This window comes from Melanotaenia boesemani, chromosome 16, assembly GCF_017639745.1.
Source record: "Melanotaenia boesemani isolate fMelBoe1 chromosome 16, fMelBoe1.pri, whole genome shotgun sequence".
Classification (NCBI taxonomy): domain Eukaryota; kingdom Metazoa; phylum Chordata; class Actinopteri; order Atheriniformes; family Melanotaeniidae; genus Melanotaenia; species Melanotaenia boesemani.
The window spans coordinates 5,464,341-5,480,897 of NC_055697.1; the positions used below are offsets into that span (position 1 = coordinate 5,464,341).

A 16,557-nucleotide genomic window follows, 5' to 3' on the forward strand; every position below is an offset into this window, starting at 1 on the left:
TGTTTTGCTTCCTGCTGCATCTGCGTGTTTGTGTGTGTCGTGTCTGTGGAGGAACGGGACTGTGCATCCGCATGTGAGCCACATCGTTTCTGTGAAAGGGATGTGTTTAGGTTCAAGTGTAATGAATAATCCAGTGGCGAACTCTTGAAGTCTACATGGCAAATTTGTTTCCTGGAGAGAGCAAATCAGACCGTAAGGTATGTGAGATGGCTAATTCCCAGAGAATGCTCCCTTCTGACTCTATGGACAGAGTAACTCATATACTGTATATCTGCAAAGTGCATTTTGAATATTTTGTTTCCTGGCAGAAATGTTTGAAATACCAGTGTATTAAACAGTAAGTTGTGTGTTATCTTTGTTATTGCCATGTTTTTGAATGGTTTCTGTTATTTCAGGAGTAAAGAGTAAAAACACATGTCCTCAGTCAAAAACATACATGCAAATATTGTGAGACATTTAATTGTGTGACATTGTGAGATGCAATTGCATCCTGGTGAATTTGTATTTATTAGGCCCACCTTGAACGTACCGGGTTTAACTGATTTTTTCTTCAGATCTGCCTTAATTCTTGGTATCATGGATTCAACAAGTTGTTGGAAATATTCCTCAGAGGTTTTGCTCCATATTGACATGAAAGCATCACACAGTTGCTGCAGATCTGCCGGCTGCATCCATGATGAGAATCTCCTGTTCCCACTGAGATTGATTGGAATCTGGTGACTGTGGTTCAGATCTGATGTCTAAAATATGGATATTGTTTTTTTTTTTTATTTTGGCCCACCACCACCACACACAAAAAAAAACTTCTAAAGCAAAACAAAAACAATGTCTGTAGCTGCTTCATAATTTTAATAAAAACAAAGGTAGTTATAATTTAGCAGTAACAAGAGCTTTTTTTTAATATTTAAAGAAGTGCATGAGTTCAAAGGGAATCAGAATATATGTGAATAATCTTGGAACAATAGATAGTCAGACAGTGTTGCAGATTGTAGTCAACTGCATCGGCTAAGGGGACTCATTGAAGATCATAGATCACAGAAGCAGCTGTTCAGTTTGGCCGGAACGTCATCATGGAGCCGATTTGTCACAACTTCTTGTTCAGTTTTAATGATTCTACAAATGGGACTGTGCTAGTTGCAAATGTTTAAAATGCTCCACAGGTTTGTGTGCATCGGTGAAAGTGTTGCTAACGCTGGGCTGTGAAATTAGCAGTCATGATCAACAAGCTGAGCAAAACAACCCGAGCTGGAGATTCCCACATCTTCCTTCACCTTCTTCATCTAAGTCGAGTTGTCATACAAGATTACAGCATCTTAGCTACCAGACTTTTCCAAAATTTTCCTTGACTGATAGACTGACTGGCCAGAATGATAAACTGGAGCAACGTTTCTGCAAGCTAATCCCCCCAAGCTGCTGTCATTTTAATTTTTTTCTATTTTATATATATATATATATATATATATATATATATATATATATATATATATATATATATATATATATAAAGACTGTCAAAAATGACACGTTGACGGCAGTAACTAATTTAAGTAATTATAAAATCTTTAAACATAGTTTTGCACAAACATCACTGCCCTGGTTGTGTCTATAGAAAAATACATAAACTCTAAGAAGTAACCGAACTATGTACATATACTTCATGCATCCACAAGAGCCATACATGCAGCTGAAAAGCACACGGGGGCCACAGTTAAATATTTGATCAAAAACTGTAAATATTTTACTTTGGCTTTAAATGCCAACTAAAGATTTGTTTTTCTGAAGACACACAAACATGCCTGCTTCATATTTACTGTGGGGGTCTCAAATGATACAGTGGTTTTTCCTTTCAACCCCTTCCTGTAACAGTTAACCATCACAAATGAATGTCTAACGCTTATCTCTATCCTAACCTAACGCTAACCCTAAAACTAAGTCTGAAGTCACGATAAGTAGGTGTGAAATATATTATCAACTTCAGCTTCTTTCTTTCTTTCTTTCTTTCTTTCTTTCTTTCTTTCTGTCGGTCTGTCTGTCTTTCTGTCACACAAATAAATACTGCCCACCCCCAGCCCCATTCCCACATTTCTAAATTAATACAATGATATTGGAAAGCTAAATATATAAAGATATATAAGATAAGTGTGTCTACACAGGAATGTGTTAATGGTTCCTTGCACATTGAAACACCTCCTCCTTGATCACAAACTTTTGTTCTTCTAAACTTTGCATGTGCATGGTGGTGAAACATTGATGATGACTGTGCTGCACTTCCTCTTTTTCACAACTAAAGTCTGCACTCAGTAAACACTGTATTAATACAACTCTAGGTAATTTTTTTCAGTCAGTACCACCAAAACTGGAGCATATTACATATTCATGTATGGAGAAAACTGATCAAAGTAATATAACATCTGGTTTACACAGTTTACAAACCCCATTTCCAGAAAAACTTTCTATTTTCTTTGTTGTGGTTGGGCCACAACATGAAAGAGTTGTTAAATTATTCAGGAAAATCATTTGTTTTTGTGATATTTAAAAAGCCAGATACAGAAATGAGAAAAATCTTTTCTAGAACTTGGACTTCATCCTCGGGGTTAAAGGTAACTTTCATATTGAGACAGAAACACAGAATTACAGAGCATTTGCATTTGAATGCTGTCACGCATCAGGTTGGGTCTTCAAAAACAGACAGCATTGTTGCATTCGTGAGCTCGGATTCAATTCTGCTGGCATCTGCACAGCTTGCACAGTAAAAAACGAATGTTAGATGACAAAAGGAAGGAAATAGACTTAACCAGAAATACAGTTGTTATGGCAGCTCATTATAATATGTTCCTTAACATGGAATTGTAAAAAACATAAAGAATGATTGACCCTTAAATTCAAGGTTGTCGGGCTCTGGTCTTCGAGGGCCACTATCTTGCAGTATTTAGTTGTTTCCCAGCTCCAACACACCTGAACCAAATAAAATGGACACAATGAAAACCTGCTGGATAGCAGCCCTCAAGGATCGTAGTTTGACACCTCTTCTTTGCAACAGTAAATTTTCCAGTTACAAAACTCTGCTTCTGACTTGTTTTGATGGCACATTGATATTTATTATATACATTCCTTGAGCCTTCATTGTCCTTCACCGTCCTGAGGCTGACAAACCATACTTCACTTTTTTTTTTCTACTCAAAACATCATGTTGCTGCTATGTTTTGTTTTACAGCACCATGTCACACACCAGGAAATTAATATAAGCATATTGCCCATTTTGGACGAGAACCATGGCTAATTAGGCAAAGAAACTCAAGAGAGCATTATCAGAGGAGGTAAGGGAAAGAGGGAGAAAGTCTCACTGCAAGAGTTAAGACAGGAGTCAACACTAGACTGACTTTTACTGGCTGGAGAGAGTTCAGAGGAGAGACAGGATGCAAAATGGATGCTGAATTAGCCAACGTTGAGGGGCACCACAGTGTAAAAGTCTGCAAAAGTCCAGTAGTGGTACTTTGAAGCCTGAACTAAGAAACAACTGACAGAATTTTTTTGCAACTTAAGTCTTTATTTGAGCCTTTAACAAGTAGAAAGAAAAACTAATGCATTTTTTTATATGTGCTATATATCATCCTGAGTTATTGTAATGCAAAAGGTATCCATCAGGGGGCAGAAGTACCAGATTTTCTACAACAGGTTTTTTACCATATGGTGATGCAACAGGTATGTATCAATTATGCAATCACCTCAAAATCAGTCTAATTTAAAGACGCTAAACAATATGCAGTTTAAGGTCAAAATTATACATGCTGTTTAACCTCAGGTAACCTATGCGTATGCAACCTGCTCTGTTGTGAGCTTAACTGTTTGCAGACTTGCTTGTGTACTATGCTTGTTATCATAGGATTCCACTAGGGAGCACATTAGAGAACTCTGGTCAGATGGAGTTGCAGAATTTGTAGGGAGTTACCAAAACAATAATTATGGTGACAAATAGTGCTGCACAATAAATCATTAAAAAAAAATTGCGATCTCACTTCTAGACACAGCGATTCTAAAGAATTTTATATCACAAGCTGTATCACAAACCAACACTCCTAATTTCCTCTCGGATTTTTTCAAGTGCCCCCAAATGCAGCACTGCCTTTGCCTACCCCCTAAACCAATGGTAAAGCATGGTTACAACACGTGATTCAGTGGAGGAAGCCCGCGTGCAGGCCAGTGTTTGGAAAGAGCGAGCGTAGAAAAGCAAAGGAAAGTCCACAGGAAGGTGGTTTAAATGCATAGCAACAAAAACCGAAGCAGTAGTGGTGAGTCACACCCTCACCCGAACCAAGCTCATACCCAAAACAGGTTAGCATTCGGCAGCAGTGTGGAAGTATTTTGGATTTAAGCCGGATGATGACAAACAGTGTGAGTTGCATAGTAAGTGTGTTTTGCCCTGGTTGCAGCACCTCAAGGCAACACCACAAATCTGTACAAACACATTAATTACGTACAAAGCAAGAAACCTTATACAATGCGTTTATATATATATATATATATATATGTGTGTGTGTGTGTGTGTGTGTGTGTGTGTGTGTGTGTGTGTGTGTGTGTGTATTATATTTATATATGTCATATATACCTACAGACTTTAATTTTATATTTAATGATTAATGTAGTTTTATAGGCAAGTACCAATAGGCTCTGTTAGTTCTACGTTCACTGTGCGCAATAAGGTCATTACAAAAAGTTTTTAATAAACATTGAATCAGTCCAGATCTCAACTTGTTACAGTTTTTTTTGTTTGTTTGTTTTTTGAAGTTCAGTGCAAAAAACATTTTGTGAAAAAAATCGTGCCAGAGAATCGTGATCTCACTTCTGAGCAAAAAAATCATGAAGATTTTTTTTCTGAATCGTGCAGCCCTGGTGACAATAAAGATGGTTAGAATTTGGTTAATTTTGATAATACAGTAGAAATAAGCTAAAGCAGTGGTATCATAAATGGTCACAACAATTATAGGTTATGATAAAGTTCAAAAACATTAAAAACTATTACATATCCCTTTGATTTTTGATATGATCGCACATCGTGAAAAAAAAGTTCTCTAATTTCAAGTACCTTTTTCCCTAAACTTTTACCACTTTTTCTGCAGCCAAGTTGAGTGATGCAGGTGCCAAGAATATCTCTGGTTATTCTATATTTACATGATGAATGCATGTGCATTCCAACATGAGTAAGTGAATATGTCCTCCTTGTGTACTACTGTCTATGCTTGTCCGTACAGACACAGAGGATACAGTGATTTGTGTGTGCGAGTCTACTTTCACAAGGGTGTGTACAGCAACAACCAGGAGAGAGATGGCCCCCTTAAGACCAGTCAATGAGAGACGGACGTGGAGACGGACGCAGCTAGCGAGACTGCCGATCAATAGTAATCATGAGGTGGTGTGGCGTTAACAGCAGATGACACATCGCTCCGGCTTTCCACTGGCTGCACCCTGACACAAAGCAGCACAAAGCCATAATTCCTTGTAGGCTTAGATCAATAGATATGCATTTACTTGAACACCAGGCACATAGTAAAATTATTTTTGGGGGTATTTTTGCCTTTATTTGATGGCTCATTACTCGCATGAATCAAGACTAACTTATTTGGGCGCAGGGTCCAGCAACTCAAAGTTGTCAGCTTGAATGCTCGTCTTTTCACCCAATACTCTGATTCTTCGAGCAAATCGACACATGAATGACACAGACTTTCTTTGACCTCATTAATGGCGCCCCCAGGGCAAAGGCTGCAATACTCAACTACTGCATTAACATGATGTCCAGTTAAATGGACTCATGTGATGAATGGACGTGGCAGATACCCTGTAACAAATTCCCAAAGGTAAGGAATTAGGCTGAGGGAGGAATGAGCACAGGTGAGATTGTAAAGATAACGGCAACATTATCATTTGTTAGACGTCAACAACAGGCTCTGAGCAAAAGAATATTTGACTGGTTAAACTAACTTCTATAAAAATATATATATTTAAATATCTACATATATATATATGCGTGTGTGTGTGTGTGTGTTAGGGGTGTGACTCGATTAAAAAATTATCTAATTAATTACATTAATTAATCTCATTTTAATTCATATTTGCTCCAAAAAGCAAAATTATAGTGGAAGACTGAATCAAATAATAGACACACGTTTTTTTGTTTTTTTTTTGTTTTGCTTTTTGTTGTTGTTGTTTTGTTTATTTTTTAACCTGTTCTGTACAGCATCATAGCAGCAAAATAATAATCTGGTTGCTGTATCGTGCTGAACAAATTTGCTCTGCCAAGGGGAGGCCTATGGGTAAGGCTCCTCTTGATAATCAGATTAATTTATTTATTTCTTTACTTTGAATCACGGAATCTATGTAATCTTGCTGGACCTGACCGGAGGGGACAGAAAACGATGGAAAATAGCAAAAAGATGCAAAAGGGAAAAAAGAAAGGAGACAAAAACATCACAGACAGAAGGAAACGACCCTTCAATCCACACCATCACCAGACAACAAACTGTTACACCTGTACATGAACACACCAGAAAATTTCCTACAACTTTTACAAAAAGAAAAAAAAACAGAGCTGCTAGTCATTAAGAGTTTTTAAATAATAACCAAATCAAAAAGACATATCATGAAAGTAGCATAACAGCGACCATATACTAACTCACAGGAAAAATAAAAAGAAGAATGATCTCTTAGTATAAAAACCCACTGGACAACTCAGTGACTGTGTCAGCATGCAGAGGATGAGGAATAAGGAGTGATCAGTGATGAAGAGTGGAGAGTGAGATCGTGCAAATGCGACCACGCCTCTACGGAGGTCAGAGGCAGACCGGGGCAGCCCAGAGACCCGGGCCCCCAGCAGCAGCCCCGGAGCACTAACCCAAGCTACCCCACCCCAAAGACGATTCCGGCCCCACCCGAAGGGCGGCAGAAGAGAGCCCCAGCAAGAGCCCCCCACAGTCTTGGGGCACAGGTCCAGTGGGCCAAGATCGGCAGCCAGCGGCCACCCAGGGCAGCCCAAGCGAAGGGCCCAGGGCCCCAGAAGCCCAGAGGCGGCCACCCCACCCCTCAAAGGCAGAGGGCCCACACCATGCCTAGGAGGACCAGGCCCCCCCAGACAACCACCCGGCGTAGGCCAACACACACCCCGATGTTCCAGCCGCACACTCTGGGAACCAGGGTGCCATCAACCCCCTCCCCCCACATACTCCAATCTGCACCCCATATAACCCCACACTCACACCCTCCCCTGTACCGTACCCACAAAGACTGACCATCACACAGTCACGTCAAACATAACCCACCCACCGTGCCCCATGGGGGACACCTCAGGCAGACCACAGGACAGCAAGCCCTAAGCTCCAAGGAGACCACTGAATGGCCCCCTCCGCTCCACCCTGCATGGCGTGCACGCCTCCCAACTCCCTACATGTGTGTGTGTGTGTGTGTGTGTGAGACAGAGAGAGCAGCAAATAAGAGGGGTCCGGGGATGTTGAGCATCTAGTGGCATATAGGCACCCCCCGCTCCACACATATCTCCTCACCCCCACCCACACAATATAAACACTCACACAGCATAAAACCCTCCCACTCTCACTCCCAAGCCCCCCCTCCCTCCCACCATGCCCTGTGGGAGACATTCCCAGTGGACCAGAGAATGGCGAGCCCCAGATCCGGCCCCCACCGCCATCCCCAGCCACCCCCCATCACCTCCCACCCAGATGCGGCCGACCGGGCATCCCCCAAGATCAGCAGCCCCTCATCAGCGCAGCCGCCCCGGTTTCCGGCCCCCAGGGCAACCACCTCCCCTGCCCGCCCCCAGCGGTGCCCCAGGGAAGAGGGGTGTGAGGTGTCCCTATTGTCCTCCTCCTCCCCGCTCATGACTGTTTGTGGTGAGTGTGTTTTTTGCAAGTAAAACACAGACGTTAATATTGTAAACTCAAGCTCTAATAATGATAAAAAAGCATTTAATTGCATTTCAATTGAAAACAGTTGAAAAAGAAGTAGAAAATATCACTGGCCAAACTTTGATGTAAAGTCAAAGTGTCATTTTAAGTACTTTAACTATCAGCTCTGGCTGTTCTCTGATTCAGAGTGTAGAACATGTTAAAGTACTTTTAATTTTTTTAAATGTTTTAGTACAAACGCTGGGACTGACGCTGCACGAGCACCGAGGCTGTCGAGTGCTTTCACGCCAGCCTCCGATATCACCAGATATAGTCTCTAGATTTGTCTGAAAACTTGCTAAATATATCGCCCAAGCTCTGACATGTATCGCTGTAACCATACTGGAAACAATGCACTAACAAACATTCCACGTTGTTTGGAATGCAAACTGTGATTAAATGCGTTTAAAGTCCCATCCCCAATACACAGTAGCCTCTCACCTGTTAGGCTACAGCTTCTCTGTGACCCTTAATGAATGAAGCGGTACAGATAATTAATGATATTTCGGGCTTTAATTAATAAAGCAGAATAAAAAGCGTTATTTTTGTGCATTAGAACAAACACAGAAACAAATTTGCTGTGCACGGAGTTTAATTTTGTTTTCTAGTGAGAAGACTTCCTGCTAAAAATATGACCACCTATCAAGTTCTCACAAGTTTAAGCAAAGTAATGAATTCTCTTCCTACACTTGTACACTTGGAAAAAGAAAAGAATACTTAAATAAATCAAAGTCAGCTTTATTGTCAATTTCTTCACATGTACAGGACAAATAAAGGAATCGAGATTACGTTTCCCACTGCCCTACAGTGAAGACAGGACAGGACATTTCAACACTGAAGTAACCATCAAAAATATAAATTGCACACTCACAACAAATATCTGACATTGCACAGTGATTATATATATTTAAGGCATGGACTGAACCTAAGGCTAACTGTAACAATAACAAGGAGGGGTGATTGACCTAGTTGGGCTATAATTGACTTATCTGTGTCGTTAGACTATGTTTGATTACCTTTTTGATTACTTTACAGATTATACAGAAAGCAGAGTAATATTAAGTAGATATTCATAACATATACATTCTCTTCATCCACTTTTAGAACCTCTAACAAACTTGTTACTAACAATTACTGACATCTTCTCTGACCTTTCCTAAACAGCTCAGTTAGACAACAGAATGTGTTTTTAAAAGCAACTTTATTTCACTAATTAAGAGCACCAGTGGTCTGAAAACACCAGTAGATGAAGCAGTTCTGACAGTAATTCTGAATCATAATTGGTCTAAAAACAGCAATCCACTTGTGCTGAGCAGTCTGAGTTACAGCTGCATAAAAGTAAACACCGCCCCACCACCCCACAACGAGAGGTACTGGAGTAAATGAGCGAGACACAAAACATTCTTCTTATGTTTCCCATGAGCGAAAGGATCAAAACTTCAAAAATGATCTTTTCTGTCAGGAAAACTTGGCTTCTTTACAGCATACTCCTCTCTTCAGCTCTGCCATCACTGCTAAAGATAATGAGCTCTGAATATAATTTCTACAGCATGCGAAGCTAAATGCACCATACAGACTATCTGTTTTCTTTATTAACTTTCTTTACCTACCATCTACATCTAGATACCTTCAGCAAACAATATATATATCACCAAACAAGATGACAAGGAAAATGTGAGTATTAAAGCCATGTTTCAAAGGGTGTGGGACAGGACAGTTAGGGTGCAGATATGGTCTGTAAACTGTAATCCCACTGTGTTTCCACAGCCAACTGTAACCTTACTTGAGAGGCAGAGTATCAGTTGGATAGGGATAGATGCCTCAGCCACAGCCCCTTCTTAAAAGTAGAACCAAAGCACCACTCAGAAACAAAGAAGGATGATGGTCATCCAGAAGTGTGTGTGAGATTTAATCATGCCGTTCCTGCATTGTTTTTAAGCCAGGTCACACCTGAAGTGACTTTTTTCCTCAACCAATCAACGGATTGCAGTTTGTCAATCCACCCTTTCGGGTCAGGTAGATTGGTATCCCAACGGAGGGGTCCCAACAAAGTATGTTAGAGTATGTTAGATATTAGGGTACCCTTCCCAGTTTTCACATGTGAAACACAAAAACAAATGCATCCCAACCCACCTCACACCCGTCAGTGGAACAGGGTGCATTAAAAGAGCTGAAATGACCGTAAATAGCATTTTGTGGTTTAAATGTTGCTCACTTACAGAACTAGTTAGAAAAAGTAATTTACACGTAATAAATCATTAACCAGAATACTGGTATATGAGGGGACAGGAAATACTACTCATAAGATTGCATTTAAGAAAAGAAAGTCATCCTCACCCCACATTACAAAACTGGCATTATTGGTTATGAAATGCAGTATAAAACAGGAATTAGCACTTAAAATTAAATATGTTATTGTCATTTAAACTAAGGATGATTCATGTTTTCATAAATAATTTAAATTTAATCTTGTTAGTATCACAAGGATGTAATTCTTTTTGCAAGAATTGTAGTCAGTATAAATTCAGTATGGGGGAAAACACTCAGAAACACATTTAATATGTCAAAAGATTAATTGTTCGGACCTGTTTTATTAGGTATAAAAGACAGAGAAATCTCAATAAGTATATGTCAAGGATGGAAACTACAGTTTTGTAGGGCTACCCCTGAAATAGATATCTAAGAAATGCTATGAAATGAATACTAGCAGAGCTGGTATAGATGCTAGTTCTTGTTTAGTTGGCTTTCAAAGAGACAAAGTTTATATTACAACTAATGTATAAGATATGGCTCTCTGCTGCTAAAGTCATGTTTTCTCACTCGCCTTTTGGACTGAATACCAACTGTTACTGAAAAACAGGATACCTGCTTGGTCTAATTTGACCACCAAACATTTTGTACGAATTTGACTTTACATCATTATGAATTTTTTTATATTTCTAGATATAAACCACCACTGTTAAGTTTACAAATGCATATTTTAACTGCTTGTGTTAACGCTTTCATAGTTGCACACTAAAAGCCATCTGTCATAACAGCTTTTCACTTTTGAATGGCAAAGAAACATTAAAGATTTTAGAGATGGGGGCAAAACATAAGCAGTAAAAAAACACACACACATTCTTCAAAGAACAAAGGTGGACTGTGGAACTCCTCAATCCAATATTCAACCTGAGTTACAAATTATCTTTGTCAACAACTGCATTTTAACTTTGAGTGTTTAGATTGGGTGGGGAGGAAAAAGCAAGCAGAGTAACTTTTGGACCACAAAGGGAGGCCTGATTAATCATTCCCTGAATAATTAATTGAATCCATGTCAAACAGTAAATCAAATCTGGCCTGCTGTCCAGCTATATAGCCAGAGCTACATAAGGCCTCCACTCTGCCAAAACTTTTCACTTTGGAGCCAGTGATTGTCGTACCAAGCTTTAGGAAAGGAGTGAGGCTGCTGCTGTATGTACAGCACAACAAAGCTCTCCGGTACAGCTTTGACGTTCAAGCTCAGCCAAGTATCATCAAAGTGCCCGTTTGGCAGCTGCCCTTAGGAAAGGCAGCCAAGGCCAAGTGAGGTTCTAAACCTGACACAACTACACAAGCAGGGAAGGTGTTAAAGGCATGTCCGACGGGTACACTTCTCCAGTAGTAAATTCTGCTCAGCTCCTCTTTAACCAGGCTACATAATGGTTATAAAATGGTTTCTGTTAAACACAAAGCAAAAAACTATTATATTGTAAATCATTTTGAAAAAAAGTCATTTACTTTTATCCTTACTAGTACCTGGTAAAAGGGAAAGAAATGTACATCTTGATTTATTTATAAAAGAGAACCTGTGGAAGTAAATGTGCTGTGCTTTACTGACTATGATCGTCAAAGAATGATGCATTTGAACAATACTGTGTTTACATTTCATTTCATTATTTGAATGTCATTTGTTGTTTCCATAGTGTTCTCTTTTCAAAGTGTGTGTTTTGAGAGTTTTACCTACTGATCGTGCCTCAGCCTGAGTAAGCGTAGGGACTGGACATGACAGCAGGAACATCGTGTCTCGTGTCTGTTCTTCATTGTTCTCGTTCCAGGTAAAATCTTTACTTATTGATACATTTTGTCTGTATTTATGTTTTCTGTGAAAAAAAAATTCTTCGAAAAAAAGTCCGGTCCAATAGGATAATACTTCATACTTCACGAGAGGCTTCATCCTGGACGGGGCGGGGAGAACTGCAGGGGGGATGTCTGTGTTTTTATGTGCAATGAACAGCTGATCGGCTTAATTCATATTTAACGAGAAACTTTGTCCATGGCAGCGTGGGGTTGTGTATGCAGTGGTGTTCGTGGCCATAGATCCAACATGTGTTGTTTATATTTACATACATTCTCACCACCTCTATCAGTTGTTCATTAAAACTATCTGTTCAGCCACACATTAGAGGGAATGTGCAAGCCACAACTTTCTGCTTCTTTCTTTAACAGTACCTCAAATGTCCAACAAACCACACAATACTCTCACAGCCCCACAAGAACAAAGTTCTCCTCGCAAGATGTCCCCATTCACATCCGCGACAGGAAAATGACCCTCAAGGGCAAGAAAAAGTTCTCACTTCTCGTAGAACATGAAACAGCCTGTAGTGCAGCTTCACAATAGTTTATAGCTGCATCACATGGAACGGGTAGTGTTGCAGTAGACATAACGGTGCTGTTTGTATTTAGTGTTTAGCGCTTGAAGAAGATGTGCTTTATGATAAATCACTTTGATCAGTTCTTATATAATTTTGTATAGTTAAGATGGTGATGTTATTGGCTTTTTATGTGTAAGGCATCAGTCTGGCTATTATAACTGTATGTTAAATGCAAGAATATTTTAATTCCTGCACATTCACAGCTTGTTTACATTACTGTAATAATATAGTTTGTTGCCCATATTATACTGTTTGCACTGATATTCTAGAAGCTAGTATAAAGTTGTAATGTAGTCTTTTTTGTTGGAAATTTCTTAATGTGATAATGTATTGCTGAAAATATTGTTCTTGTGAAAAATGACATAACACTGGATGTGACAGCAGTATAACCATATCTTGTGTCTGTTCTTTATTATTCCCCTTTACAAGCTACATAAAAGAGGTTTTCTGTACAGCAACACGAGGATTTAGTACACCAGCCCCTTCTGGTCACTGATCACCAGATAACTTGGAACATATTTACAGATGATCTGAGTAGAATCGAGCTGTAGGATGTATGGTTTTAACATTAGCACCGAGACGTGCAGCTGTGGCATTAAAAGATGTGCAATAGTCAACTTGTGTGTGATGAAACAGCAAAATAAATAAGTTTGAAACAGTCATATTGTTGACATAAATGTTTCATTCAAACAATACCCCAACATGTTCAGCTGTTGTCTTATTTTTATAAATAAATAAACCTCTGATAGGGGCTGATATTATTATGTGATTCGTTTTGGTGACGCTATGGATTTCTTTTTTAAAGACTTTATAAAAGCTAAATTGAACCCCAGTGTGAATAATCTTAACTCAAAAGTTAATTTTGGTCAAATTATGAGCACATTTCTAACACTTACCTTAATCTAACCATGTTTGCATCGACCTACTACATCCATTTGTTTTCAAATGAATATCTTGTGTCTACTATGCAGTGTATGGTTACATTTCTGGAGGCAAAAATTTTATTTCAAGAAAAGTTTGAAAATATTCTAAGATGTGATTAAAAATAAAAAAAATAATGTGATTTATTAATTTGCATAGACATCACTGTTATGGACACAAGTCTAAAGAATTATTTTCATTGTGTTCAGTGACCAACTTAAAAATATAAATAAATGTAAAATTTGTTGCCAACAACACACTCAAAAGGGGGAAAGAAAGATCAAGTATACAGAATATACAGTAAATAGTCTGGATGCACTCAGCATTTTAATTGGTGACAGGTGAGGGTGTCACAATTGGGTATTAAAGAAATTTCCCCCCTCGATAACTTCATAACTTAAAGATATCTCAGGAGGTAAAGATGAAATATGGAAACCCCTGTTGAAGTGATGCACTGGAAATGCTTGCAGGATAAGGCAACTGGAATATGAATAGTGAATGAAAATGAGGGACACTGATACCATTAATTCAAAAGCACACATACTCTGAAAACCAAGGTTCCCACGCCACCATTACCTCCACTCTGTCTGTAAATGCAACTAATGCTGCACCTCAAAGCTTGTAATAAGAGCAATATACACAAAAACAAACAGACAGATCTGTGGGTACTTACATAAATACAGCTGTATTGTTTGAACTCATTAGGATAAATTGTCTTATGGGTTGCAGGCAGAGTCATGAAAAAAACTAAAAAAATATAAAAAGCACTCACCACTTTGTCTTCCTGCAGCCCGGTCAGCCGTGCATGTGTAATGAAAGAAAGGACAGAGAGAACGTTAGCCAAACACAAATGTCTAAAATACCTGAAAATACTGTGATAATCTTACACCATGACAGGAAAGTCATTTAAATGCCTTTTTAATGTCTGATTCCCCTCCAACATGTCCCTTTATTGTTAATAATGTCAGTATATGAACTGATGGTAAACTGATAAATAAACTGGTATATTTTCTGGACAGGACCAGTTAGATCTCCTGGATCCATCTGCAGAACATCAGCCAGAAACTAATTAGGATGTACTTTCAAGTGTGTGTTTGTACATGTGTGAGGTCATTAAATGCCACTCCGGTAGTAGGAGAAGGGAAGGGGGTTACAGACAGGACGTCACTAATTTCAGAAGAAGACTCTCCTCCCAGCTCTAAAACACACACACACACACCCTGCTGTGTGCGTATAGGGCACCTCCGGACCCCTGGGAGGCCGAGACAGAGTGGGAGAACACCCCCTCCGTCCACAGCTCAGTCTAATGCCCAATTAACCTTTACCAGCCCTTGCCTGGGTCACACACAAACACATGCGGGCAACAGCTCATATGCACACACATCAACACGTACAGTTTTTGTACACGTTGAATTTTAACACACATCTAGAGAACACTGTATAGACACAACCCCCCAACAAACACACACACCTACACACACATACACACATATGTGCCATGGCTCATCACCTCCACCTGAGTTCCAACACCTGAGGCCTGATCTAACGTACAGTACAGGATTTTGTGAACAGCTGCATGTGCTTCAGTGTGCCGAATGCAGATTTGGTTTTCAATTATAAACATGAACTTTTTGCAGCTGCACACAATATTTCATTTTCCCTGGGATACAAACAGTGGAGAGCATTTCTATATTTCCACTTTTATATGCAAAATTCATCGTGAGTAGTGATGTCACGACTATGGACTATTATAGGTACGATTATTATGCCAAGGAAGTGTGGCGTGGACGAGGTGAAGACCCAAGTGCAGGTTCATGAGGCAAGAGGCAGACGGATGCAGAATGAAGGTTTTAATGAAAAACTAACCTCACCAAAAATACCACAATGGAAGAAAGACTGACAAGACATGCAGACTACAAAAAAACGGGCAATGTGAAAAGGAAAGCAAGAAGTATATATACACATTTGGACTAATGAGGAACAGGTCAAGTGAATGAGCAAAAAAAAAACAGAAAGAACTACAAAATAAGACAAAGAAAATAACTAAACAAGACAAGACCACAAAAACCACAACCAAAAACCCAGATCAAGCGATATGGTCAGAAAAATAACCCTATTATTACAATTTTCATGATTATTACTCATTAATATATTATGCAACACTAACAATGTGGAAAGTCACATAAAGACTCCTTATAGGTCTTTAACTTTAACTTATTTCTGTCTTTTAATGCCAACATTACAAAATAATATAGCAACAAAATAGCCAAGTCCCATTTTAAACTAAATCCCCTCTGCTCTATAAACAATAAAAAAAATAACTACATATTAACTCTAGATTTCTTTCAGAGAAAACAGACGTGAAAAGCTACAGGACCTTTAACTGGACTTAGGAGGCTTTTATTTGGAAAATTAGATTAAAAAATATTTTTAAACATTTCTTTTGAAACCTGAGCAGAGAATTTAGAAACTCAGGAAACCGTGAAGCTAGCTTTGACTTCCAGCTGCTCTGTAGTAGAATAGCTACTGTTTGACACACAAATAATACTGGAACAGTGGAAATAAATACAAAAGTATGTGGAATTAAAAGTGGTTTCTTCTACAGCCCATCAACCTCGCGCCGATTTGATTATGTTTGAACAGCAAAACGATCTGTCAAAGAAGCCCTTTTGGCTTTTCTCTTCTGGATGAAGTAATGTTCAGTGAGCACAGCACTGGACATTAATCTAATTTAACCCAATTACTGAGCATTTACCTTCAGATTGTGAAAAAAAAAGCTGGTGGTTACCCTGCGTCGTATACGATGCATTTCCTCTTTTCTCCACAACTTTTTAATGTCATGCTTAACAGGCTTATGAGTTGTCCTCCACAAAAGGGTGCCTCAATTATTCTTCCCCTTTACTGTAACAGATAAAAACCCACTGAGATCAAGATGTCATTTTCAAGGATAACCTCACCTAATGCTCTCTTGGAGGACTTGTTAAGATCTTTATTAAAAGATCTATTGTTTT

General features: G+C 39.0%; 1 protein-coding gene across 26 annotated transcripts in view; it reads right to left on the reverse strand.

The window, feature by feature from the left end:
- Positions 1-16,557, reverse strand: part of LOC121655458 (regulating synaptic membrane exocytosis protein 1-like) — a 126,746-nt gene that overhangs the window by 73,504 nt on the left and 36,685 nt on the right. For all 26 annotated transcript variants that reach the window (XM_042010136.1, XM_042010130.1, XM_042010135.1 and 23 more), the window contains exon 4: positions 14,319-14,330. In XM_042010136.1, the coding sequence (XP_041866070.1) occupies positions 14,319-14,330 (12 nt within the window). The remainder of the gene's footprint in view (positions 1-14,318; positions 14,331-16,557) is intronic.